The 26760-nt window shown below is 44.4% G+C and overlaps 2 protein-coding genes across 8 annotated transcripts in view; one reads left to right on the forward strand and one right to left on the reverse strand.

Annotated features, from left to right (window-relative positions):
- Positions 1-3386: 3386 nt before the first annotated feature.
- On the reverse strand, positions 3387-8245 carry FCF1 (FCF1 rRNA-processing protein). 2 transcript variants are annotated; one of them, XM_054200920.1, is made up of 8 exons: positions 8187-8245; positions 8026-8093; positions 7771-7842; positions 7351-7499; positions 6840-6912; positions 5855-5942; positions 5310-5404; positions 3387-4013 (listed from the first exon to the last, which is right to left on the reverse strand). In XM_054200920.1, exons 1-8 carry the CDS (start codon positions 8187-8189, stop codon positions 3965-3967), a joined length of 597 nt encoding a protein of 198 aa, XP_054056895.1. In that variant the 5' UTR covers positions 8190-8245; the 3' UTR covers positions 3387-3964. The 2 variants fall into 2 exon arrangements, with proteins under 2 accessions (XP_054056895.1, XP_054056894.1); XM_054200919.1 differs by having other exon boundaries at positions 5855-6043.
- A 4-nt stretch (positions 8246-8249) lies between these two features.
- AREL1 (apoptosis resistant E3 ubiquitin protein ligase 1) overlaps positions 8250-26760 on the forward strand; it is a 42603-nt gene continuing 24092 nt past the window's right edge. For 5 of the 6 annotated variants that reach the window (XR_008466341.1, XR_008466340.1, XR_008466343.1 and 2 more), the window contains exons 1-15: positions 8250-8339; positions 12664-12918; positions 14125-14184; positions 14841-15067; positions 16613-16850; positions 17835-18004; positions 18084-18264; positions 18993-19240; positions 22441-22518; positions 23009-23150; positions 23555-23676; positions 25425-25500; positions 25870-25979; positions 26271-26450; positions 26618-26743. Coding sequence is in view for 2 of the 6 variants with exons in the window: in XM_054200917.1 (XP_054056892.1) it covers positions 14169-14184; positions 14841-15067; positions 16613-16850; positions 17835-18004; positions 18084-18264; positions 18993-19240; positions 22441-22518; positions 23009-23150; positions 23555-23676; positions 25425-25500; positions 25870-25979; positions 26271-26450; positions 26618-26743 (1914 nt within the window). In the remaining 4 variants the exon portion in view is untranslated. The remainder of the gene's footprint in view (positions 8340-12663; positions 12919-14124; positions 14185-14840; positions 15068-16612; positions 16851-17834; positions 18005-18083; positions 18265-18992; positions 19241-22440; positions 22519-23008; positions 23151-23554; positions 23677-25424; positions 25501-25869; positions 25980-26270; positions 26451-26617; positions 26744-26760) is intronic. The other variant, XM_054200918.1, reaches the window with a different exon arrangement.

Consider the following 26760-nt stretch of genomic DNA (forward strand, 5'->3'; position numbering starts at 1 on the left):
GCACTAGTGTTGTGGTGTCTCTTTGCTTGTCCTCCTTCCCAAACGCAGAAAACCCAAGCAATTTTTCTCATGTTCAATCCCTAGTTCGTGGCTGGTGAATCAAGGATCCCTGGCCAGTGGAGAAAGGCAGGTGTTAAAGTCCAAAGACTTCAGTCAGGAGAACAATCAGGAAAACCAGATTACTAGGCAGAGAAAAAAGTTTTGTCCTCTCTGCTGGAAAAGATGACTTTGTGTTCATTTGTTGTTAAGTTCCAAGGAATCCACAGAGGTGATGCACCATGAATCTACAAGAAAAGCTTCAAGTAGAGTCAGAGCTCAAGTTATGAGATGCAAATCTTTAAGAAAACTACCATCTTAATTAATCTAATACACATAGAATTGTCCTTTCTATTCTTTAGTATCTTTTCATCTAGAGATGATTATTGATCCTTTTCTGTCTAGGGTGGTGCTCCTCCAAGCTTCCTCTTGCAGTGAATATGACTTCACCTACTTTTGGCCTCCACATCATACACATATTTAACATTTATATCCCCAAGCTGTTAGGGCCAGTTTGCTCACTAAGCTTTTGAAAGTCTGTCCTTTCATAACAGGGAATTCCTGTTGCAAACATCCTTTGATTTATCCTCCTGATCAATTCACTCAAAGTGAGTTGTGATCAGTCTACTCAAGGTTATTTCCTGCAGGCAGGTCCCTCCCAATATTCTTGCTGTTTATTGTGGTTACTCAATATTGTGAAGAAACCTGTTACTTCCCTTATGAAGAAATACATGTACTCAACAATTTTTAGTACCAATTGTTTTCCAGCCTACATCGAGGAGGCCAAAATCTAATTTCCAAATAACTTGACAGATGCTTTTGTCGATGCCCAAATCTGGTTTGGTCAGCAGTGGAGTTGATTCCCGCCAGCCAAGATACATTGGCTTTACCCAACATTACCTTGTCCTAAAGCAACCCTGTTAAGTTCACATTGTGCCCTCTTATTCTTTTACAGTCCGTAACATTAATGCATGTCATCATGCTGGTTTTAGTTAATTTTTCTAACAGCTTATGCTCTTCCTGCTTCTAAATGCTATTCTAACACATTTCAGTTAACCCTCAATTAACCAGTGTCACATCTTGGATCAGCAGCTTAAGTTTCTTCACTTCCATCTGGTGGAACTGCTGCAGCAATCTTGGGCCTTCTGGTGGCCCCCAGAAAGGTGTAGAAATTATTTTCTCCCATTCTTCGCATAACTTCAAACCTTCCTTTTGTGGCTTTTCTGATTGTTTTCTCTGTCTGTGAAGCTATGGAAACTGGCTACAGCAAGAGACAGGATGTTAAGGGGGAGGCTGGATTCCCTAGAGTTACTGAGAAACATTGCAGGCATCTGTTTGATATCTAACTCATGTGCAGGTTTAAACCAACTGCCAGAGTTGGGTCAGGAAAAAATTTCTCTTCTGATTTGGACTGGCAGAGTTCTGTATTTGTAGGAACACCAAAGCATTCTCGCTTACCAAATTCTTTCCTGTTATACAGATAATGATCTTTCCTCCTTTGACGTACTGTAAGTTGGATCTGAGGTTGGGATGCCATGGTGTGCATGGAGTAAATACTTCCCTGTGAACTAAGCGTCTGGTACACAGGTTCCCTGGGACTGCAGGGGAAGCACTTGGTAACTCAGGGGGTCCTTTCCTGTCCTGCGTTTCTCTTCTGACCAGGCTCTTTGAGTGAATACCCAAGTTTTTCTGTCTTGCCAATTACACTCAATTTACGAACATTTCCTGATGGGTTCACTCACTGCCAATACCTCCTCCCTGCTACTTGTCCTTCAACCCTCTTAATGCTTCTTCAGGAATTGCCTTATACCTATTCCAGGTTCCTCCTCCTGTTACTAAAACAAGCAAGGCAGATTACAAGGAACATTAATTTAAGGAGTAAAAGACTTCATTAAATGGGCATGTTTGCTTTGAGTCCTACCCACAGTTCGTGCTACATACATATATTTTTGTTAAGTCCCTCCAGTAGGCATTCTGCTGGCAGGCAGACATTCCCCAAATGCATCATGTTGCTGTGCCTTTGACCTCTTCTTTAGCACCACAAAGACTGATATCAAGTATTACCATAAGACTCCATTTCTTTCTTCTCCATTTTCCTTCAATTTAGGTTAATTCAAGTGAAGTTATTTGCACAGAAACAATTCCAGTTAACTCTGTCTTATAGAAGTCTTTCAAAATGGAGAATTATTCTGGAAACCAAGTTACACAGATCTAATCCTACAACTGTGTGTCAGTCCTCATTTGACTAAACATGATCTTCAAGTGTTCATGACAACACTTAAACATTTACCTTAAATAAATGTTACTTGGATTGAGAGAAGAAAACTAGGGATATTATTTTTGAAATGTACAATTACACACAGAGTGTAAAATCTCAGGGTTGTTGGCTACCCCCTTCCTGACTGGAGGCAGAGAAGATAAACTTCAACAGTGATAGCTTGGAAGAGGCTATGTTTTGAAAGTGTCAGTATGCTGTTATTTCAGGGATGAGTTTAGTAGGTGAGCCTGCAGCAAGTAAAGAGATAGTACGAGGAGTAAGATTGATGTGTTCCCAAAGTTTCCTGCAGTATCTGTAGAGGCAGGGTGCTAGCAAGAAGTTATTAGCACGTCAGGGCATTTCCCAAGGACAGAAATGATTAGCAGAAGAGAGGTATTATCTTCACTGTATGCTGCCCAGCATACAGACATCCGAGTTCAGCTAGTCTCTGCAACCTGGACCAGTGTAAGGCACCACAGGATAAAAGCTCTACTAAAGTTTGAAAGTTTCTCCTCCTTTACTATACCCCAACTCCAGCATTTCAGCTAGGAAGCACGCTATGGCACGTTGGCCCCTGGCAACCCTCATATTGTCTCTTGCCTCTCAGTCTTAAGACAATTCCTCTCACCACAGAGCAGAGATCAGAAGAGCAAATTATATTGCTAAAAATTAAAGAGTAATGGAGAAGATATGAGAATGCAGAGTTCATCTTTGAAGTATTTTTTCCTCTCCACTTCTCCATGTGGCTTAACCATCTCTTTTCCTTCCCTCCGCTGACCACTTCCTTCCTGCAGCAAATGCTGCAGGTCTCTGTGAGACTCTCTTGATCCAGGGCCATTGCTCAGATTCCTCCCACCTACTCTGCTCCCAGCCTACGTTAATACCTTTCACAGTTTGACATTTTCCTGTTAAAGTCTGATACCTTCCTCCTGTTCCCTGACACCTAACGAAAGGGATAAGCCTTTGAGGTGCACAGGTGTCAAGCAAACAAGATAGAAACGTCTGTCCCGACCCAACCCTGCTCTCCTGCTATCACTCTCCATATAAGCAAAAGGACTGAGCTGCCACCTAACCCAGTATAGACACGGGAATCTGAACACTTAACCCAACTTCATTCATTGTACAGTTGAATAGAAGCCCATCAATTCTGAATTAAAATTTTCCAGACCATTGGTCCAGAGAAGACACGCCAACTGGTGCAGATTTGACAGCTTTTGTCCAGAATGCAGATTCCAATTTGCTCGTGGGACAGGTGTGAGGGAGTTTCCCGGAGGAACACTTGTCCTGCTGCAGATACAGCAGTAAGAAACTTCTAAAATTTCGGTGGTTTCATTCTCAGCCAGAATTGCATCACCAGAATTCAGAATGCTGAAATCACTTTTTCCAATGACCCCAACAAAGAGGCAGTTAGGCTTGTTCTGGGCACTGCTGGCCTCTCTTTCCCATGTGCTTCTCCCAGCTATAGGTAATCAGGCCAAGTCAGAACAAGGATGAATAAAACCAGACTCTTCCAAGTAGCTTTTTCTTAGAAGATCAAGGCTATAAAGTTGGTCCAATGTCACCCACAGTCCTATGAGCAGAGACCCAGCAGAAAAGAAAGCAGGAGGGTTGGAACCAGAAGGACCCTTATCCTGGCTCAGAGTCCTGGCATCGATGGCTTGGCTGGACAGGTTAGAATCGAGGAGCTCCGTAATCATCTGGCATCCTCTCAATATTGTATCTGAGAAAGAAAGAGGGAAAACATATGAAGACAACCTACTCCACATTGCTGCCCTCCCCATGCAGCAACAGGCTTACAGGCAGACTGAACAGCAAGCAGCTTTGCTGCATTTCTATCTGCAGCTCAGGTCCCCAGGAAGAAAAACATTACTTCCGGAAGTGAAAAGCCTTCATAAAGTTGCTGTTATACTTCACCTCAAACTCGGGAATCGGGCATCTCAAAAGCTCACCGTCTCCAGAGAAAGAAAAACATGGTGGTTTTATAAGATCTGACTTAGCATTTAAGAGCAAACCACCACAGAGAATAAAACTTTGGCCATTCAGCTTATAATTCATGGCCACAGGGAATAAGGGGTAAAGATGTTTTGAGAGAAAAATCTTCTGAGCCGCATTCTAATTACAGATCAGTTAAGACTTTACGCATTTATAGCAATCAACCTTCTCATTTCTGACATACTGCTCTGTCTGCATATTACTAGACTCATTGTCTCCAACTGGTAGCACAATTCCCTCCTTTCTAGTATCTCTCCCATCCCATCTGAAGACTTTGGCCCTTTTCTCTCCACCTCCTGACATGTCTCTTTACCATGCTACCAAACATATCTACCACACTGTGAAACAATTTGGCGTATGTTCTATGCAAGATAAATCTTCTGAGCTGTCCGTTATGTAGAAGAAATATTAAAACACAGGATATGACAAACAAAGGTGAGTAGAATCTTCTTAGTCTAGGCTTTATGAGTGCTTTGGAAAGAACAGGAAATAAATTTACGCAAATGTTTTTACAGTAGACCACCGGTCCTACTGCATATAAAAAATTAATAAAGTGACACAGTACTTGCAGATACTGCAAAAATCTCTTGCATTGAAATTGCTGCACTAACATGCTTCTGAGTTGGTTTGTTTTTTATCTAAGAAGCAAATCCAATCTCTTAGCTGAGGCTACACAAAGCTATCAAATAGAACATGGAACAATAATGGTTCTTTTCCTCAACAACCTGTAGAATGCATTTGCCTGGTAGTCCTGCTGCTGCTGGCGGTAAGCAAAACTGATCTATGGAAACATTGGCCTCAAGGAAACTGTTTTCCAAGTAAAAGCAAGTGGACATGCAGACTGCAATAAAAGTGGGTCTGCGACCAGTCTTTTCCCAGCAGCAGCTGTACTTCTACCTTTGTGCAAACATTAGCCCCTTTACTGCAACCTGCACTACGGACAATGCAGGAGAGAAGTCATACATGGTGAGTGTCAGACACGGATCCTGCCAGGCAGTGTTCCTGCCTGTCAGAGGTCCCTTACCTGTGCCTGGAAATATACATTATAGGCACTCCTGGGATTTTTCGTATTCTCCGCTTGAGCTCTTTATCCACTGTGGCCACAATGTAACATTTGTGCTGCAAAAAAAGAGGCAAGTCAGATTCAACACCAGTGAACCACAGAGAGGACACAAAGCTGGGCAAAATCTTCTATTCAGTCAGCTCATTTAACCTAAGAGGCCTATGAGTCCTTAGCGAGGCATTACTAGGGCTTGTACAGAACTCCACTGCAGGCTAGTAACATCCTTCCACTCACCAAAATAGGCTCATAGAAATATCCAACGTCTGTCCAGCCTTCCCACCTCACAGCTTTCCCATCCTAAGTGCTCCTTGATGCAGCCCTACACAACAAGAATGCTCAGGAAAGACTACACCTTCCTTCAAATAAAGTTGTGCTAGGGACTGAAACCGACCCTTAGTGAGATTTTACAGTTACTTTGTGGGAAATTTAAGTCATCGGTAACTAGGAGGGTTCAGGAATTTTTTAGTATGTTAGCACAGGATAGAAAATTTCAGAAACAGAAATACCTGAGTGACCCTCTGTACCAAGCAGTCATCTGCGTAGGTTCCTTTGTGCATACACGGCAAGCGTTCAAACCGAGGGTCCTTGGCAATTCTGTGGGGACATACAAGGCAGCGTGACAGCAACCAGACCAGAGTGTACAGTAACACAGTCTGGAGGAACAGGAACGCAGTGTGTTATTCTCAAAACAAGAGCTGAAGGGATGGAGCGAATGGTACACAAGAGTTAATTGAAATTAAGAGCAAAAAAAGAATGCAATTTGACTGGTTAATTGTTACAGGTTAAGTATTTCTTAGTACCTGTTAGTTGGGTTGAAGATCCCGACAATGTTAGGCTCTTGCCTAACGAAGTCATTTGAAAAAAGCTATCTGTGGGAAGAACTAGAACTGCTAGTATCTGATCTTTCGTACCATGCATCTAGAAACATTTTAGCTCCTTTCTGAAGGGGAACATCAAAGCTGTTTAGGGGATGCACTCGGATACTTTACAGCACAACAGGCCACAATAAAAAGCCAAGAACAATACATCTGACTGGTACACCTGGAGAGCACGAACTACATCGGACTAGTTTTGTACAGATCACACAATAACGTGGCTCTAGATTATCAGTATGTCCTATCTACTCCTACAGGAATAACATGAGGTTCCATAAGACTTGGGCCATTTCTTTATTTTTATAAATTTCTATAATTAAAAAAATCTATATATATATTGAGAAAAAGGAGGAAGTGTTATTTTCAAAGTCTTAGGGGGAAAAAAAGATTTACAGATCAATATTGTGCACTCAGACCTAGCATTCAGTTTAAAAAAAAAAATATCCAAAACTCGAGCCATTGTACCAATCTCATACAGCCAGAGAAACAAAAGCAAGGTTGGGACTTTGCAACAACCTAACCACTCTCTAGTGCAAGAGCATCATCATGGACAGTGCTTTTCATTTACTTATACTAAAACATTAAGTTCTAGAAACGGAGAACAACCTGCACCTACCTTAATGCCACACGGTACTTCTGTCCTAATTTCTCAATTTCACCCATTACACAATCTGTGATGCATGGAATACCTACACACAAAAAAAGCCTGTATTAAAGCCAAGCAGTATTTCTTTACAGACCCCTACAGTATTGCCACATGCCCAGGAACAGTTAATTATCATGGAACTTTACAACATACTACTTACATTTTTAAACTTGTGAGAACTGATAAGGCTGCAAAGTGACAAAATGTAAAGCCACCAAGTTTGACCATGCTATGGTCATTTTAGATTTTTAAGTTACTAATGCTTTACCTTTGTTGACATTAGCATTTAAGACCATTGTTTGACTGAAACCAAAGACAGTTCCAGGGTTACCATAGCCATGAGCTTGATTATTATAGCACATATCTTTTTTTCAAGATTTCTGTTATCCTCAGCTATTGACCTGAGGACGATAATGCACATCACCAACACATCATGGTGTTATGGGGTCCAGAAGAAGCTGCGAGTGATGCAGACACTCACATTTGGCATAGAGACAGTCCATCATCGACTGCACTAGGTCCAGCTTGGCCTTGATGGAGAAGTTGATGAAGTTAGTGTCAACTAGGATGTGGTAAGGGGGGCCCAACTGCGTGTTATACTGGAAGAACAAACAAGAGGGATGCTGGGGGCTGCCGGGAAGACAAAGAATTCAAATCAGTTAATTGCAATTAACAACGTATATACAACTTGCGCAGAATGAAGGAAGGGTAACGAGCAGAAACAACACAAGGCAGGGTGGGAGGGTGACACGTCAGGCCTCCTAAGCCCACTCCCTTGGTTTGGGGCACCATTTCCTACTGACAGCTTTGCTCGGAACTGCCTTTGGCTGCAGCCTGCAGCATGTCCGGCTGGCCCGCCTGCCCTCCATCCCTCCCTCCCCAAAGCCTCGGCAGCACTTACACCTCCCGCTCCTTGATGGCACTCGGGTCCTCCTTCTTCTTCACGGGGGCTTTCGCCCGCTCCTTCTCGTTACTGCAAGGAAACACGGGCACTCCTGGGGGGGGGGCGGCAGGGAAGGGCGGCCAGCGGCGGAGAGGCCTGGGCCGGGATCCCCTCCCTCCGTCCCTTCCGGGACATGGGGATGGACAGCCCCACGCGGGCGGCTGCAGGGCCCCGCCTAGGACCGGGACTAGGCCCAGCCGCGGCCACACTCACATGCGCTGATCCCGGAGGCTGATCATGCGCTTCATGACCGCGTACTTCCGCGCCTTCTTCTGCTTCCCCTGCAAGGAGACAAACGCACGGCCCCGATGAGCTGAGGAGATACCCCCAACCCAGACCCCCCCACCACCCCCCGCCGCCCGCTCTCTGCTCACCATGTTGCCGCTGCCGCCGCTACTTCCGGTGCCGCCCCTTCTCGCCGGGAAGGTGCCGGGGGGGGGGACCCGTCACTTCCGGCTGCCAGCAACGGGCAGCGGGAGCCGGTGTTGGTCGCGCGCAGCAGAGGGCCCGACGCCGCGGAGACCCCGGTAACGGCGCTTCCCCCCTTCCCCGCCGCTTCACGGAAAGCGGGGGGGGGGTCCTCGGAGGACGCGAGCGCCGCCGGCCCGGAGGCGCCGGTGCTGGGGGCAGACCCGGGGGGACCGCGGCGGGTGGGCCCGGCGCTCCCGGGGAGCGGGGAGGGTGGCGGCCTCTGGCTCTTTCCCTTTTGATTTCACCGTCGGTGGTGTTATCGGCGGCACGTCGGGTGGGTTGGGGGCGGGAAGGCCGCGGGGATCGGTGGCCCCGCCGAGCCACAGCCGGTGCGGGATGGAGATGGGGAACGGCAACACCCCGACCGCCCACCTTCCCCGCTTCTCTCCGGTTTTGGGAGGTTCCGGAGGTTTTCTGCCCTCTTTCCTAACCTTGCTGCCCTCTGGATCGTGAACTTCTTCGTGAAAAGCAGCGAGTTGTCATTATCCCTAATTCTTGCCGACAGTTGTGACCCGAAGTCCTGACAAATGAGCTTAACTTCTGCAGCCGTAACGGTGTAGTCTGACCCAAAGTACCTTTTTTCTGCACCTGTAACATTCTCCAGGTTCTTGGATGATATTAGGAAAAATTTTGCGCTGAAAGGGTTATTAAGCATTGGAACGGGCTGCCCAGGGAAGTGGTTGAGTCACCATCCCTGGAGGTTTTTAAAAGACGGGTAGACAGAGTGCTTAGAGATATAGTTTGGTGATGGTTTTTGTCAGTGTTAGGTTGATGGTTGGACTAGATGATCTGAAAGATCTTTTCCAACCCAGGCAATTCTGAGAGTCCCCGGCAGTTGGTTTCTAGTGTCCTGGGCAGGGCAGGGTGAGAGAGAGGTCTCCCCGTTGTTATCTTTCTTGTGCAAGCTTCTGGGATTAGTGCGAACCTGTAGCTGTCGGTATCTTCCAAATGCAACCAGTTTTATCTGGTATGCTGGTCAGCCAAGGCAGCTACGCAGCCAGCGAGGTGCTATGCAGGAGTTTCTTCCTGAAATGCTGGCCTCGGTAAAGTTCTAATTGAGGCCCCAACAATGAGGAAGAAAATTAGCCTGAAAGAAGAATTGGGTTCACCGAGGAAATGGTGGCTGAGCTTTCCGCCTGGTTGATTGTACCAGGCTTAATTGTTGGCTGAGGAAGTGCAGTTGGTGGATTTCCCTTGGTGCTGCTTAGGTGACCTGAGTGGTTTGAGTGAAGGAAATAATCAAGGAGAAAGGGGGACAATCTGCTCTCCCCACAGGTGTGTAGGGTGGCAAGTGGCTGAATGTTGTCCTGGCTTGGGAGCAGATCTGGAGTCAAGGTGAGACCTGCCTGGAAGTTGCCATCTGGCTGACTTGCTCTGTTTGAAGAGGACAGGAGGAGCTCACAGCCCTGGTGGTGGTTCAGTTGCGATGAAATGTCCTTAGACGTTGGCAGTTGGCAAAGGTTTCCTGTGTGTTTTTCTTCCTGTTGTTACTATTTTATTTGCCTTGCGTGTAAATGCATGTGATGGATTCTAGCCCTGATGAGGAATGACTGTTTTGTATGGACACTGGCCATTGATGTGCCTTTTGTCCTTGACAGGTGATACTGGAGCCTGCTTAGTGCCTTTTGCCCTGACTCTTCAGTCTTCTGTGGGTGTATTTTAAAGTTAGGTTCCTGTGGGCATTCCTGTTGGTTGGTTGGTGCATGCTTTAATTAATGTGAGAAAATACTGTGCCTTTTCAGTCAGAGAATTGTTGTCTTGTGCATGGCATGAGACACGTGTGCCATTGGTGGTGGACATTCGTGGACATGGATTGAGAGGACATTCTGTGCAGAGATGAAGGGTTCTCATGTCTTGGTTGGGTGAGGTAGTATCAACGTGCAGAAAGCTTTTAAACCCATCTTTCTTCTGAATTTTGGAACTTGTTGAGAGAGAAGAAAGGAAGTTAAATTTATCAGTGCACCAAAAAAACCCAAGAGGCACAACAGATTTCCTAGGACCTCAGTAAATCAGTTCTGTATAGCATGCTCCCAGCTGGCTTTGTAGCTGTAGCCACATGAATGTGCCATTGCTGTGTTATAGTTCCTTTTGTATGTGTGGCTACAGCTGTGCTTCCTTCTGGAGCTTTGCACTGTGTTCCTCTGCCTTCACAGCAGCAGTAATACAAACAAAATGTATTCCTGTTACTGGTCTTTCTTTCCTTGCTAACTTGATAGAAGCATGGCGCTAATATAGTTTATTTTATGATTCCATGCTGTGTATCCCAATTATGCCACTACTCCTTGAGTCAAACCAAGGTGAAGTGTTCCAAATCCCTATTTTCCCTGCAGATGGCAGGAGGCAGTTTCTTATTCTGTCCTTGGATCAAGATCACTAAGACCTGTCGGACAATTCAGTATTTTTTTCCAGCCTAGCTATGATGGCACCTTATATTGCTGATTTTCAGAATTCCTTTCCCAGATTGTTAGCTGGCAGTTCTTAGCACAGACACTATTTTAATTTAGATCTGCATTCTGATAAGTGAGTGGCAACATATCTTGGATACCACCTACTTGCAACTAGGTTCTTTACCCCAGTGTATCCCAGCTGCAAGAGCATCCTTAAAGCTGCTGGCAGTGCGTCTGCTAGAAGGAAGTAGATTGTATGATGGCCACTTCATCTCTGGTGGCCACCTGACATGGTGTCTTGTTTACCACTTCACGTAGAGATAATAAATGAGAAGTTGCTGTGCTGATTGAGGGAAATAACTAATTCCCTGTGTCCAGCGAGCTCTGAAATTCTGCAACACAGGTCAAGAGACTCGTGCTTCAATTGACTTAAAAACCCTTGTAGTTGAAATGATGGGTCTTTCTCTTTTTAAGTGTGAGAGAAAGAGGCTGTGTGACTTGTGGTGTGCTTTACAGAGGGGAATGGGTTATGGACTGAGGCAGAAATAGCTTGGATGGATGAACCCACAGTGCCAGTTCTGTACTGATGTTTTTTTTGGGGACATGAAGAGCCTGGTTCTGTAAGATGCTGGAGGGAGATGTCACAGATTCCCAAACATTGATAAGTTTCTGTGAAATTCCTCAGCTTTGTGGGGAGGAGGCACACACACCTTCCACAGCCAGGCCAAGCTGGAGCAGAGTTTCAACCAGGCATTTGTCACACATCTTGGATATGTACTGTGAAAGAACTAAAATATTAAGGAAATTGTGAAGTCTGTGATTCTTAATGCACAGAGATATGAGTTTAGAAACCTGAAGCTTTACCTGAGAATGAGAACTTGTGCCCTGGGAACTGCAATACTGTTCGCTCAAGCAGAGGAGAGAAGAAAATAGCTGAGTGGGTGGGATTTTCCTTGAGATGTGGGGGAGGAAAAGACAGTGAGAGTCTGGCTGCTTCTGCAGCGCAGTCGGAGCTCTGCACAGACTTACCTGTCGGCTTTCATGTGCATTAGAAAGCTTAGTGGAAGTGTGCAAAGGCAGCCAGGTCTGTATGATTATTGGGATGGAGGGAAATAAGAGCCATCTGAAGAGGAAGGCAGAGGGGGGAGGAAGGAGGAAGTGGCAGCCGAGGTGGTGGTATGGCAGGCAGGAGGAGCGTATCGCTTACATCCCCAGAAGAGGTGACTGTCTTTACAGACAGCTGCTGTGGTGAGCCTGGATCTGTTCATTTTATTCTCACTCCTTTATATAATCTGAATGAGTAGATACCAACTGGGTAGGCTCTGTGGCTTTTCTTCTGGCATATGTCCTGGTTTTTGTGGGCTGCATCAATCCTTCTTGTTAGATTTTTATGTTTTTTTTATGTCAATCCTAACAGAAAAGCTGTAATTTAGTGGATAGTGCTGCTGAAACTTAAATTCCTTGTGAGGATATCGGTTTCCTGAATACCTAAAACAGCAGCAGCAAAAAAATTTTATGTGATTTGCTTTGGGGTCCAAGAACTTTTAAAGATTTTTATTTTTAGGCTTGACTATAAATAGTCTGGGCAAAAATCTGGGCAAAATCAGTTTCAGGATAGTACATGGCATTTTTGGGGGTGTGAAGGCTTGAAGTGGTACCTGATCTTAGCAGTCCTCATGAGTGGCACACAGGTTCTTAGCTGCTCCATGAAACCCATGAGTCTGATGGAAATCTGTGGAGGCAGGATGTATTTTGTTCCGTATCGAACCTGCTAGTTTCAGGGGTCATATAATGCAATGCGATTGTGACAGGTTGAGGATGTGGTGAAGCCTAGCACCTCATCAACAGCAATACCTTTACAGCACCTCTCCTACGGATTTGACATCTAGTGATACTCTTTTATCTTACACCTCTCACATGTTTCTACTTGCTAGATTTGTCCACAACAATGGAGAGATCTAACCTTTTTCTCTCCAATTTTTTCCTTTTCCAGGGAACCTAGCAAACGACAGGCTCCAGGGAGCAGCATTGCAGGACAGCCCTTTTCCACAAAGAGGAAGAAATTGCTGTGCTCAAGTCCTCACCTTTCAGCAATGATTCTGTGCTGCGAGTTCCAGGAGTTTCTGTAATAATCTTCTCTATGGCCTCTTCTTGCTGACGTTTGCCCCAGTGTTGGGCACAAAGAGGAAGGATGCTGAAGAATGGGTACCCGCCTTTTGGCTTTTAGAACATGGGCACTTGTGTAAAGGTACGTGATTGCTTTTTGGTTGGAGGGATGGGGTATCTGTGGAGGCCTTGGAGGGATGGGGTATCTGTGGGGACCAGCAAAGGAGATATGCTGGGCTGGAAAGTCATGGCTATTGTTGGGGGGAAATACCTCATTTAAGCTTTCTGCATGCTGGTGTCCATTGCTGCTGCTGTTGAGATGACTGATGAATAACTCCCCTTTTGTGTTTGTTTAAAAAAAAAAAAAGCAAAAGCAGCTTGAATGCACAATGTAGCTTCTCACTAACTGAATGGTGACATGGCGAGCTATATTGTGTGCATTAGTGTATGCCAAATCGTTTGTCTAATTGTCACACACGTTCCTTGCTGCTGCTCTTGTTCCATCTGTCAGCTCTGTCTTATCAACCAAACAGCGTGTTGTTGTTCTGGGTGCGGTCTTTTTACTACATGTTTGTTTAGCAGTCCCCTCAGTGAGAACTTGATTCTAGATTGGTGTCTCTCAAAAATTGCTGTAATCTTAATAGTGTACAAAACCAAGGTTTTAGCTTGCGTGTTGATCAGCGAGAGTTTCAGTGGAGAGGCTTCACTTTGCAGAATTGAGTAGGAAAATACAGATGGCCTGTTTTCCAGTTGCATTCATATTTTCATAGTAGAGCTACAGGGAAAAAAAATTGATTCAGCTCTGCCCTAGAAGGATTTTGTTTATTTTGAACAAATGGGGATGGTCTTGACTGCAACTCTTTTATTCTGTAGCATTTTCTTCTAAGGTTGCTGGTTGAGGGTGAGCGTCTGTCCATTTTGGTGGTGGCTCTGTGATGTGCTTTCATGGCAGACTACAAGTTAACTTTGTGACTTGCAGAAGCAAGCAGGTGTCAGTTTGGATGGGTGGCTTTTGGCTGCTGCTGTCGAAGTTGGTGATCCTGCAAAAAGTAGCTCCTTCTTCCAGTACCCAGAGCCTGCCCTTGCTGGTTTCTGAGGGTGATATGTTGTCCTTCTTGTAGATCGCTGAATCTGAATGGGAATCTGTGATTAAGGGAGAACTGTTCTTTGTAGCATGCTGTGGTGTTTGCATATTTCACAGTCTTATGGAATAATGGGATTTAGGGGTGTCCTTGGAGAGGAAGATAGATGATTGATAGGTATTTGTCTGAGGAATCATAGATTAAATTTAGGCCAATGTGTGTGAGGAAGAGTCATTGGACTGGACTTGGCCTATTTTGTGTTCTAGATGCAGCTGTGATCCTCGGCTGTGTGTCTCACCGAAGGGACCTGATGTTTTACATTATTGGTAAGTGAAGGAAAGGCTGCCACTGTATTCGTTGACCTATCCATAGGCTTTAGAAGGGTTTCTTGAAAGCCTCTGCTTTCATGTTAGTTCAGAGTCTACCTAACAAACATGAAGTTACTGTCACCCTGCACTGTGCCCTCCACCTGGCAGAGTTGCCTCTCCACCATTCTTCTTGTTCCTAAAGTCCTTCCATTGACTTCATTCCTAAGCCATCCCCTTACTTTTTCTTTCGAGAACTAGTGCAGGGTTGTTGCCTCTGTGGTGCTTCTTAATCCAGGCTTAATGTGATGTGCAGGGGTTGTGTGCTTATATGACTGTCTCCCTTGAAGGAATCTCTGTAGTTCTAATCTGCAACTCAAAGGGAATTCCGTGCTTCTGTTGGGATGTCCGCTAGCCATACCTGAGACTCTACTAGCTTTACCTATTTCCTCTGTTTGCAGTCATTTGCAGAGTTTTAAGGGACTTGTTATTCTCTAACCTTACTTGTAGCATAACACAAACCATAAATGTTCACACAATAGCTTCTGCCTTAAACACCTAATTTGTAGTTGAGTAGAATGTCATTAATAAAAGGTATCTTGGCTGATGCGTAAGGGATTTTGGTGTCTGACTTAGCCATGCTGCTGCAACCACCCTCTGTTCTCTCCTTGCTGCAGGTGGGATCACGGTATCTGTGGTAGCTTTCTTCTTCACCATTAAGTTCCTCTTTGAGCTTGCCGCACGTATAGTCAGCTTCCTTCAGCATGAGGACCGGGAACGTCGAGGGGAGCGAACTATTTATGACTACGTGCGAGGCAACTACCTGGATCCCCGGTCCTGCAAAATCTCCTGGGATTGGAAGGACCCCTGTGAGGTGGGCCACAGCATGGCCTTCCGAGTGCATGTAAGGGAATATTTCTGTTTCTATGCAGTTTTGGAGGCAGGAACAGGGGTCTGAGTTAGGGATGGGCTCTTCAAATGTTTTTTCTTGGGGCCAAGCTGGATGTAATTTAGGAGTAGGAAAGCTATGTGTTTATGCCTTCTGCCCCCTGTAACTGTCTTGCAGAACTCTGTAAGTACATATGAGGTTTGGCGCTCCTTAAAATCTCGTCTCCTTCTCTTTAGAATCCTCTGAAGAGCCGGAAGGGACCAGGCTTGTCCAATCTAGTGCTTCCTTTACTGGGAAGTGAGTGGGCTGAGCCTTGCCTTCAACAGACTTGGTGTTATGTTTTGATTGTGCAGCTGAAGTTGGGAGCGTGGGAGTGGGCATTTTACCAACCTAAGAGCTGTAAAGCTTTATGGCCACGCCTCGTTCCTCAAAAATTGAGTGTTATTCTGTTTGACCTGGAAAAGCTTGCGAAGAACACTTGTTTCCTTCCAATCTCAAAAGGCCAAGTCTAGGAGAATGGGACAAGTATGCAAATAAGATGTGTGAGGGGCCTGAATACTGAGAGTTTGGAGTTATGTGGAGAAAGTTTGAACAGGTTTTGCTGGGCTCATGCACCCACCTTTATGCCCCACCTTCCCCACCCAGAAGGGTATCAAAATAAGAAGAAAGGTTCAGCTAGGTTGCCATACTCGTGCCTCTCGGGAAGTTGAGGAAAACCATTCTGCTTGAGGGTGAGTGAGAAGTTCTAACTCCAGGGCAGGCAGTGAAAAAGAGCTAGGGGGAGAGGGACTTGTTCTGTTCTTGCTGCTTGAATTTATTCCCATGCTACTTCAGGCCCCATGCCCTCCCTTATTTAGAAACAGGGAATAGTAGTAACCTTTTGCTGACTACAGGCTGATTGCAGATGGCAGGCAGGATCTGGCCCACAAGCTGCTAGCTCTTGAAGTGCCAGACACATAGGGTTTCAAGGTGTAATTCTTTCCTTGTAAGGAAGTACTGGTCAAGGTGTGTTACCTTCTGAAATTGTACAGCAGATCACTTCTGTGATTGAGCTGTCTGTGATTTCTTTTTATCTAACGCATTGTTGTCATGCTGATGCTTTTTGTCAGTACAGACTGGCTCAGCTCCTTAGGTCAGCATCTTCTCCATGCTGTTTTATGTGACAGATTGGTGAGAGCTTTTCCAGAGCTTAGCTGTACAAACGTTCAAGATCTGCTTGTTTCTCTGAAAGGATGTGGCTTTGCTTTTTTCCTTTTGGTAGCGGGTTCTCTTAGTTTCTGCTCTGATATTGCAGTAATAGTGCAGAGAAAAAGTGCCTAGAGGCGTGTTCTTTTCAGGGCACTCATTTGAACCCCAGCACAAAAGAGAATGAGGCTGTTCAATACCCACTTGTGCACTGTTCGCTTGGGAGAACACAGCCTGTGTGACAGTGCTGGATGTTAATTTTTTTTCCTTTGCTGAGCTGAGGTTCTTGCCCTTGTTTCCCCAAGGCGACTTGCTTTCTCTTCCTCTGTGCACTGCATATTTTTGCTGACCTGGACTTCTCCATTTCCCATGCAGTTATTCTATAAAAATGGGCAACCCTTCCCTGCTCACCGGCCTGTGGGGCTGCGAGTTCACATCTGCCATGTGGAGCTAGCAATTGATATTCCTGTCACCCAAGAAGTTCTTCAGGAGCCTAATTCCAATGTGGTAAAAGTGGCCTTCACTGTGCGCAGGGCTGGGAGATACGAGATCACTGTAAAACTTGGTGGCTTGAATGTGGCCTACAGCCCCTACTACAAGGTGTTCCAGCCAGGTAAGGTCTAAGTGGCCCTCTAATGATTCAAAATACATTTGGAGGTATTGGAGGCAGCTAGGTAAATGTGTTTCCAGCTAAAATAGGTAGGTGACAGGGAAAGGGTTACCTTTCACCATTTACCTCCTGCCATGTGTAGATTCCAGCAATAGACCCATGACTAAAACATACTTGTGACTACCAGTACGTGTCAGAATAGAAACTGCCTTACAGAATAAGTAATTAGTGCTGCTTAAACTCCCTAACCACTTATGTCACGTTCTCCATTTTGTAGTAACTTCTCCATGATCAGAGAAGAGTCAGAGAATGCCTTTTGTGAAAGTATTGATTTATTTGTGGAAATACTGTCATGATTTGACTCTTCAACACCCTACTCTATTCCTTTAAGCTCCTGGAGCAGTTGATATCTTTGATTATACAGTCTTCAAGAACATTTCCTTTTTATCCATTTTGAATTTGTTTCCTTCTACTTTTGTATTTTGACCCCAGTCAGCATCTTTTATACTTCACATATGTGTTCATTGAAAGTACCTCTATTCCATTGCATGGTGAATAGATACAAGGCTTGCTGAGATACCCCTTCAGAAAGAGGAAGCTTACATTTAACTCAGATGCCCTTGAGGCTAAAGTTGGTTTGGCAAGCTGAATTTGCAGGTTTCCTTGGATGTCAGCTGTCTTGTTGTTTGTATGTGCGGTGGGAGCAAGTTCTTAAGCTGAAGGTTAGAGTGGTGCAAAAAGCATCTGTTGGAGGGCCAGTAACTAGGTTTGCTTTATCAGTACGAAGTTTATGACCCAAGGCAAACCCTGTGCACCGCACTGTGTATTTCAGTGATCAGATACTTTGGTTTTTTTAATGTAGGGGCATAGAATGTGTTTAACTTTGATCCGTTTTCAAGAGTATTGTGCCCCTGATTGCTTTTCTTCTGTTCTTTGTAGCTTCACCTTGTAATTTGTTTGACTCTAAACTGTTGTTGTCTGCTTCAGGGATGGTGGTTCCCTCCAAAACCAAAATTGTCTGCCATTTCTCCACCCTGGTGCTGACCTGTGGGCAGCAGCACACTCTGCAGATAGTTCCCAGAGATGAGTATGACAATCCCACCAGCAATTCTGTGTCCCTGATAGATGAGCACAATTACAATATCTCCATCTACGAGGTGAGTGCAACCTCATCCCTTGCTGCTTGACTTCAGGTGAGCTAGAGACCCTCACCTTATTAATTTGTTTTCTGTTTAGCTGGGTCCTCAAGAAGAAGAGAGCTCTGATGTTGTGTTTGAGAAGTCTGTGGTGTCCAATCGGCAGACTTGCGAAGTGTTCTTCAGACTCACCTTGCACTGTAGGGGGTGTTTCCATGCCTGCATCTCCTACCAGAACCAGCCCATAAGCAATGGTGATTTTGACATCATTGTTCTAAGTGGTGAGTCAAGAGCTACTCAGTATTCATTCTCCAGGTGTCCTCTTAATAGATGCTTTGGACACTTGGTGTAGCAGAGCTAAATGTGACTTCCCTGCAGGCTAGCCATGCCTAATTGCTAAAGAAATGCCTATTCATTTAAAAATGCCGAGGTAAATGAATTTGCTGTTGACAAGGGAGATCTCTGAAGGCTGATATTCTCTGTTCCATCAGCAGATAAGGGCACACGTGTTTTTTCACCTATCTCAGGAAGCTTACCTTTGAAACTAGGCAATTTTTATTGCTTGCCAAGTGCTAACTTGGCATCTGAGCCATACTGTGAGCCAGTCATGTATTGTCTGGTAAGCTGTATGGCTGAAGAACACTGCATGTAACTTGTGTGCTTTTTTACAATTTTGTAATTCCTGGTTTCTTCAGGAGTGACCTAGTCTGCAATGTGGCTGACACATGGCTATGCCTTCAGGCTGGTGCTCTGAGGCAGAGGTTCTGTATGCCTTTTTTCCTTGAACCAGTCACTGAAGCCAGAACAGACAAACTGCTGTCTTGAAATCCTTTCATCCACTCCTGGGTTCTCTTTATCAGAGTTTCCCTTGACCAGGTTTTCCTTTGGATGTGTAGCCTTTTCTTTAAAATCTTAATAACTAATTTGGTGGTGGTCTGTGGATTCTTTAGGTTTTTTATTCTGGTCTCCATTAAGATTTACACAACTCTTTTATATCTATTTCCCTCAGAAAATGAAAAGAACATTGTAGAACGCAATGTGTCCACCTCAGGTGTCAGTATTTACTTTGAAGCCTACCTTTACGATGCTCCTAGTTATACCAACACTCAGTGGCAACTTCCACCAACGCACCTGAGCTCCTCCCAGCGCCGTCCTTCTACTGCAACTGAGGATGAAGATGAAGATTCTCCCTCTGACAGCCAAACCCCTGAGAAAGTGAAGAAACCTAAAAAAGTGTACTGCTATGTGTCACCTAAGGTAGATATCATAAAGTTACCACTGTTGAGTGCATGTTTAAAGTACACTGCAACTAAGAGTTTCCTTATGCCCTATATCTTATCTCCAGAATTAGGTGCCTCAGATTTGGTTAAAAAAGGTTTGCCTAAGGCTAGCCAGCAAACTTGGAGCTCATGACTGAGAATAATGTTAAAATGCTCCTTGAAGTTTTAAGACTCCATGTGTCTTTCTAGGTCTGATCCAAAGTCTATTGGGACTTTTCTCTCTGAGTGTTCGGTAGATATTCTGTTTGCCTTTCTTTTGCTCTGGTCAGGTCAGACCTGCATTTCCCTTTCCCAGTTTCCGATACCTGTAGATTGGAACATAGAGGAAGACACTTCTCAGATTTAATGTCTTTGCCCCGTTTCTTGAATGTTTCAGGGAAAAGAAAAGGAAAAAAGTGGACAGAGGACAAAGGGTAAATGTATAAGTAGAAGAAACAGGATTCAAGCAATTCAAGAGAAACTAAGGATTCTCTTATAGTAAGAATAAATAAATACAATAAGAAAGAAAATTCCACTAAATCTACTAATAAATTTAAATTCACTTTGATAATATCTGCCTGAGGGTGTTAAGAGAGCTGGCTGACACTGTTGCGAGGCCGCTCTTTGTAATCTTTGAGAAGTCGTGGAGATTGGGTGATGTCCCAGAATACTGGAAGAAGGCTAATATCACCTTCATCTACAAGAAGGGCTTAAAGAAGGATTCAGGAGATTATAGGTCCATCAGTCTTACTTCAGTCCCTGGGAAAGTTATGGAACAAATCCTCCTGGTGGCTATCACAAGTCAAATGAAGCACATGATTGGGAAAAGCCAGCATGGATTCACCAAGGGCAAATTGTGCTTGACACACCTGATTACCTCCTATGACACAGTGACCTGCCCAGCTGACGTGGGGCAAGTGATGGACATTGTCTACCTGGATTTCTCTGAGGCTTTCAGTATGGTTTCCCACAGCCTCCTACTAGAGAAACTGATGTGTTACGGTCTAGACAAGTGGTCTGTGCAGTGTGTCAGCCAGTGGGAACTGGCTGACAGGTCCTACCCAGAGGGTGGTGGTAAATAGTTCCTTTTCAAACTGGCAACCTGTCATGATTGGGGTCCCCCAGGGCTCGGTGTGGGGCCCGATGCCATTTAATATCTTCGTAAGTGATCTGGATGATGGGATCAAGTGTACCCTGGTGAAGTTTGCCAGTGATACCAAACTGAGTGGGGAAGTAGGTATACCTGCAGGTATACCTGGGTAGGCTGGAAGAGTGGGCTAACAAGGACCTTAAGTTCAACAAAGACAAATGTAAGGTCTTGCACCTGGGAAAACATAATCCAGGACTGCAGCACAGGCTGGGATTACCTGGCTGGGGAGCAGCTGTGTGGAAAGGGACTTGGGGGTCCAGAGGGAGAAGCTCAGTGTGAGTGAAGTGTGCGCTGCTGCAGCAAAGAAAGCCAACAGAATACTAGGTTGCATCAACAAGGGCATCAGCAGTAGAGATAAAGAAGATATTAATCCCACTCTACTCAGCGCTTCTCAGGTCACAACTGGAATACTGTGTTCAGTTTTGGTCCCTGCTACGCAAAAAAAGATGTGGACAGGCTGGAGAGGGTCCAGGGAAAGGCAAAAAAGATGATCAAAGGACTGGGAAGCCTGCCGTATGAGGAAAGGCTGAGAGAACTGCGTTTGTTCAGCCTTGAGGAAAGAAGGCTTAGGGAAGACTCTTATCACCGTGTTCCAGTGTTTAGAGGGTGGCTGTAAAGAAGATGGAGACTCCCTTCTTGCAAGGTGTCACATGGAGAAGATGAGGGGTAATGGGTACAAGTTACTCCTGGGGAGACTCCAATTGGACACGAGAGGAAAATTTTTTGCAATGAGAACAATCAGCCATTGGAGTAATCTCCCCAGGGAAGTGGTGGATTCCCCAGCATTGGACGCTTTTAAGATTTGACTATACGGGGTGCTGGGCCACCTTGTCTAGACTGTGTTTTTGCCAAGAAAGGTTGGACCAGATGATCTTTGAGGTCCCTTCTGCCTGGTACTCTAAGGTTCTATGATTAATCTATCGATCTGAATGCATTCTGAAAAATGCAGTGCTAAATATCAAAGCAAAAGACTAATCCAGGAATTGCTTTCCTGACAAAGAGAGAAAGGACTGTGAAACTGTTATAGGAGGGAGGGAAGGTGTTCCTAGAGATTTCTAAATCTCTGCTGCATGTGGCTCTGAAAACTGACTTTGGGAATGAGTGCTGGGTCCTCATGAGCTCAGCATCCTTTCATCCTTGGGGTATCTTTCTGGACGTTTGTACTCTTTTCTATTGCATTACCTGGTAAAAGATCACCAGAAGTGGGTACTGTTGCAGGTTCCCTTTAAGTGTCAAAGTTATTAATGTGATTCTGACGTTTGTGTAATTGTATCCGTGGATATCTCTATATATACCCAGAGTATCTGTCCTGTACAGTAGATAACTGTTACTATGCTGTTATTTCTTTAAGGGGTTGCTGTTCATATTTGCTTTGTTTCTGGAGAAATGCTGCTCATCATTTTTTCCAGTCATTGCAGCTAAAACAGGCTTGTGGAGGAAATGGTTTTGTGTTTTGTCTAAAGATGCTAAAATTTCATTTTAGCTTGCTCTCCAGAGGGTGACAGTTCCACAGTTAGTAGTTATTTCTTCTGGCAGAAATACACTGACAAGAAATTTCTATAAATGTCCTGGATTTAGCAATTGCAAATCCTTTTTAAAAGTTGTTTGAAATGGTTGTGGAAATCGGGGAGTAGTAGCAATAGTTCTATTAGGCAGTGTGACCTTTTCCAAAACCTTTTTGTCAATGTATTACAATCTTGTCCTGAATTCAGCCTCCCAAGTCCACTTAACTTTACCTTCCAATTGGACTGGTAATGTTCTACTGAACACAACAGCTTACTGCTGTAAAATCTGTGTCATGCTGGTATCCCATATGTATTGTAAATGCATGCAGTAGAGTCTTACTGACAAGCTGCTTACAGTTCTGTACAGCTTTAAAGGTTTTTACACATTGTGCCAGAGGAGGGTGTCACCAAATGTTGCAGAAACTTGTCCCTGGGGTTGGAGGGAGATCTGGCCTTACAGATCTGTCTTGTGCCTCGCGTTTCAGAGGCAATCCTTAACAGATGTGTGACCTTTAACATTTTCTTTTCCTTGTGGTTACTCAGCAATTCTCAGTGAAAGAATTCTACCTGAAGATCATTCCATGGCGCCTTTTCACCTTTAGAGTATGTCCTGGCACAAAGGTGAGCCTCTTTCTGTCTAGCTGTCACTGCACCTCCCTATTATTAGCTTGTGGTCCTTGTGAGTGATAGTCTGATTTTTGATTTTGGAGAGAAGGGCTGCCACCCAGAGAGCAACACTTTGTTGTGTAAAATTCAGAGTTTGGAATTCCCTCTCAGTGCCTAAATCCTGCTAGTATTTATGAATAGGAGCCAGTTGTATCACTCCTACCTGCCTTTTGTCCCACTCCTAGGCAAAAATCTTGATTTCTTTTGCATTTCTCTTGTTTATTTTCCTCATAACCTTGCTAAAATCCACTGAAGCCCCTAGGGTAGGGTGTGAGGTTTGAAGCAGCCTCCTAACTGGAGTCCAGATGCTTGAACTGGATGTTAACTGCATCTGCATGGGTAAGCAGAGAAAGTCTTAGAGAGCAAGTGATGTTGCTCTGTCTACTGAACATGCTGTGCCTTCTGCATGATGGGTTTACCCTTTCTTGCATCTTTTTGCTGCTAGTTTTCATACCTTGGTCCTGACCCTGTGCACAAATTACTGACACTGGTGGTGGATGATGGGATCCAACCCCCTGTGGAGCTCAGCTGCAAGGAGAGGAACATCTTGGCAGCCACTTTCATTCGCTCTCTGCATAAAAACATAGGTAAAGGGGTGGTGAGGTGGGTACGGTAGTCAGGAAGTTAGCACTTGAGTCTGCTAGTTTCCCTTGGGGATGAAGATGGCCAGCACTGAATGACCTCTGATGAGAACTGATTCCTGGAGTCTCATTTTCTGTTCCTGTTGGTGCTTCCAATGAATGTATTTCATCGTGCCGGCTGTTCCTATTCAGTTTGGCTTTTCTGTCAGGCTCTTTGAAAGCGCACCTGTGAGTATCTGAATGTCAGCAAGACTAACTGCAGGCTGCCTTTAGAGTTCTGTTTCCAAACTTTGCTGCAATAAACTCATCCTGGGCTGTAAAGCTAACCTGTGCAGTTAGTCTTAGGAATACCTTCTAGATGTTTGAGGTGTTGACAGCTCAGGCCTAACCCAAATCGTCACTATTCTCAGGAGGCTCGGAGACCTTCCAGGACAAAGTGAACTTCTTTCAGCGAGAGCTACGTCAGGTGCATATGAAAAGACCTCATTCGAAGGTCACACTGAAGGTCAGCCGTCACTGTCTGCTGGAGTCGGTGAGTGTACAGGTCACTTTGCTTAAACCCAGTGCTTCCTCCATCCTTCTTGTTCTGCTCAGTGCCTAAGGAAATCCAGACTTGCATGTGCAAGGACAACTGTGCAAAAAACGATTAGTCCTCTTTCAAGGCAGATGCCAGTAGACAGCTTGAGAAGGCAGGGGGAAAAAAATAATCTCAGGGTAGCTCCTCAGTGTTCAGGTTTGGTATTGTGTGGGATGCTGTGTTCCTTCTCTACAGCCATTAAGATCAGATCAATTTCTTAAGTAATTGGGAAACTTCAGTGCTGATAAATATTTAAGGAACTCATTGCAGAGTAAATCAAGCCCTGAGAGATGTCTAGGGTAAATGCATGCATAGCCTGTAAAAGCAGGAAATCTGACGGTCCTATTCTGTCCCCACTTTACATTGGCATCTGAGGGCCCAGAGAGAGACTGCCTACCTGGACCAGATTTGGGAGCAGAACCTAGAGCTCCTGAGTCTCTATCTACTGTTTTTCTGGTACAGAGCTGTTTGGTGAGATAAGCTGTCAAGTCAGGTGTCACTGATCTGCGTGCATGAAACTCTTGCATCGACAGGCTTCTAGAGGTGTTTCAGCGTGATGATAAAATATTCTGTAGAGTCCTTAAGTCTTCACCTATGTTGACCTGAGCTGATGTGTTTCTGAAATCAAACTTAAAAAGAGTCATTCACGTAATACAGTTGTTAACTGACATTCTAAACACTGTGTACGCAGGGCAGGCAGTTACCCGAACTTATTGTTTCCACATGTGTCTCGCAACAGTAATATCATAAAGATGGAAAAGAACATTTCTGGGGAAAGCAGGAGTGGCTGGGATTTTCCTTGATTTACACTCAGTAAATCTGTGTTTTGGAATATCTTCTGCACGTACGAGTTTGCAGTGTTTACGAAATTATGTTTTGCTTAATAGCTTGCTACAAAATGACTTCATTTCTAAACAGTATTTCCATGACTATTTTTTCCCTGCTATTTTGGAAATTCCTCCACTGTCATGAGCACCGGTGTTACAGCCTGGTGTAAGGCAAAATAAATTAAGGGCCATAATAATAATAAATGTAAACTTTTGGTGTCCGAGGTTGACTGGCACAATGAATGTGACCATTGTGTTCAGTCCAGAGGTGTAACTAGCGTGACACTCTAACCTATTTGAAGATAAGCTAAGCCAAAGCTACCTGTATGGCTGAGGACTGCTGTGTAGCTTTTGAAATTTTCTTTAATTGGAATCCAGCATTGAGACACAGGAAGTTCTACACGCTTGAAATATTTTGTTACTTTTCTGCATTGTGACTTGCTTTAAGTATGAACTCAGTGAACTGTTCAAGCTATTTTCTAATGCACTCTGAAGCATTCCTTTTTTAAATCTAACTTGTGGGCTGACAGTGCTTTACAGAAACTGTTCCTTCCCACAAGCATTTTAATACTTTAAACAATACTTGAGAGGAATACATCTGTGCTGTGCTAAAACCTCATACTGATTTTTAAGATGAGCTGTACTTATATGGATAATGTCTCTCATAATAGAAAATGAGAAACTGGCTTCCATGGCTTTGGACAAATAAGAATTAGACCTTAGGAGTTCCTAATTCTCTGTCTTATACTTTAAAGTATTAGACTGTTTCTTGGGTTTTGTGTTGCATAAACTGCCCATCTGCATGTGCAGGATTGCATATTGGTTACGGGGTGCCAAGCAATAACAGCTGCTGCTATTTTCTTTATTTTTTTTCAGTCTTTTAAAGCAACGCGAAATTTTTCTGTTTCTGACTGGAGCAAAAACTTTGAAGTGATTTTTCAGGATGAAGAAGGTGAGTTGTCCTGTGAATATATTTAAGGAGGAAGTGAAAGGAATGACAGTGGAGTAGTTTGTCTGAAATTCTGGTTTCTTGTAGCATGTCTATCCTTTGTGGCTTTCCAGCCCTCTCACTTTCCCATAGATGTTAGTGAATTATCCTGTTGGTGCTATTCTATCACTACTTTATGTAGGGACCCGAGGCCCAAAAAATATTAAGACTAGGTTTGGGAGGAGAACCTAGAGTTCTGGAGTCCCTCTCTACTGCTTTTTTGCTATGGAGCTGTTCACTGCGATGAGCTCTCATGTCAGGTAATACGGAGCAGCGTGCATCAAACTCTTGAACTGATGAGCCACAGATGACCAAGCTTGTTTTATCTTCTAGCTCTGGACTGGGGAGGTCCACGCAGAGAGTGGTTTGAGCTCATCTGTAAGGCATTATTTGATACCACCAATCAACTCTTCACTCGCTTTAGTGATAACAACCAGGCCTTGGTGAGTCTGCAGTTCCTACGTGGAATGCACAGAACTGTGTGCGTCAACGTGCTGCTGGTTAAATAATATTGCTGCAAAATTCATTAAGTATGCAACCTTACTCATTCTGTAACTTGGCTGCACAGTCACTTCCAGTGCCTCTCTCAAAACTTTACTTAATGATCTTAACATATTAACACTAAAGCTCCTGGGATAACCCGAGAGATGCAGTGACTTGAACTGGTCCCATACTTTCTATTTGTTCTAGCCTTGTCTGGTACTTGGATGTTTCATTTTGCTTCCTCTTCACAGGTGCATCCAAATCCAGGGCGTCCCACATATTTACGACTCAAAGTGTATGAATTTGCAGGTCGTCTAGTAGGAAAGTGTCTTTATGAATCATCTCTGGGAGGTGCTTACAAACAGCTGGTTCGAGCTCGCTTCACCCGATCCTTCCTGGCTCAGATCATAGGACTTCGTATGCATTACAAGGTAAAGCTTCCCAGCCTTGTCTGAAGCTTGTAATGGTCTGGGGAGAGGTTGAACATTGGTGTGGTAGAAGCAGATCCAGAGCCCTGGTTAACAATATATGTGGTTTGTTGTGATTTTTTTTTTCTTTTTTAATTCCCTCCATGTCCCTGCCTTTTTCTTTCACACAGTATTTTGAAACGGATGACCCAGAATTCTATAAATCCAAAGTTTGTTTCATACTGAACAATGATGTGAGTGAGATGGATCTGGTCTTTGCTGAAGAGAAGTATAGCAAAACAGGACAACTGGAGAAGGTGAGGGAGACAGTTTC

This window comes from Rissa tridactyla, chromosome 4, assembly GCF_028500815.1.
Source record: "Rissa tridactyla isolate bRisTri1 chromosome 4, bRisTri1.patW.cur.20221130, whole genome shotgun sequence".
Lineage (NCBI taxonomy): Eukaryota > Metazoa > Chordata > Aves > Charadriiformes > Laridae > Rissa > Rissa tridactyla.

What these genes read in the sequence shown, in the direction of transcription:
- FCF1 (XM_054200919.1), bottom strand. An exon ending in GGACTGTCTCTATGCCAAAT is followed by an intron (nt 6,913 to 7,350) that starts GTGAGTGTCTGC and finishes TTTTGTGTGTAG; the next exon opens with GTATTCCATGCATCACAGAT. An exon ending in AAGTACCGTGTGGCATTAAG is followed by an intron (nt 6,044 to 6,839) that starts GTAGGTGCAGGT and finishes CCATCCCTTCAG; the next exon opens with CTCTTGTTTTGAGAATAACA.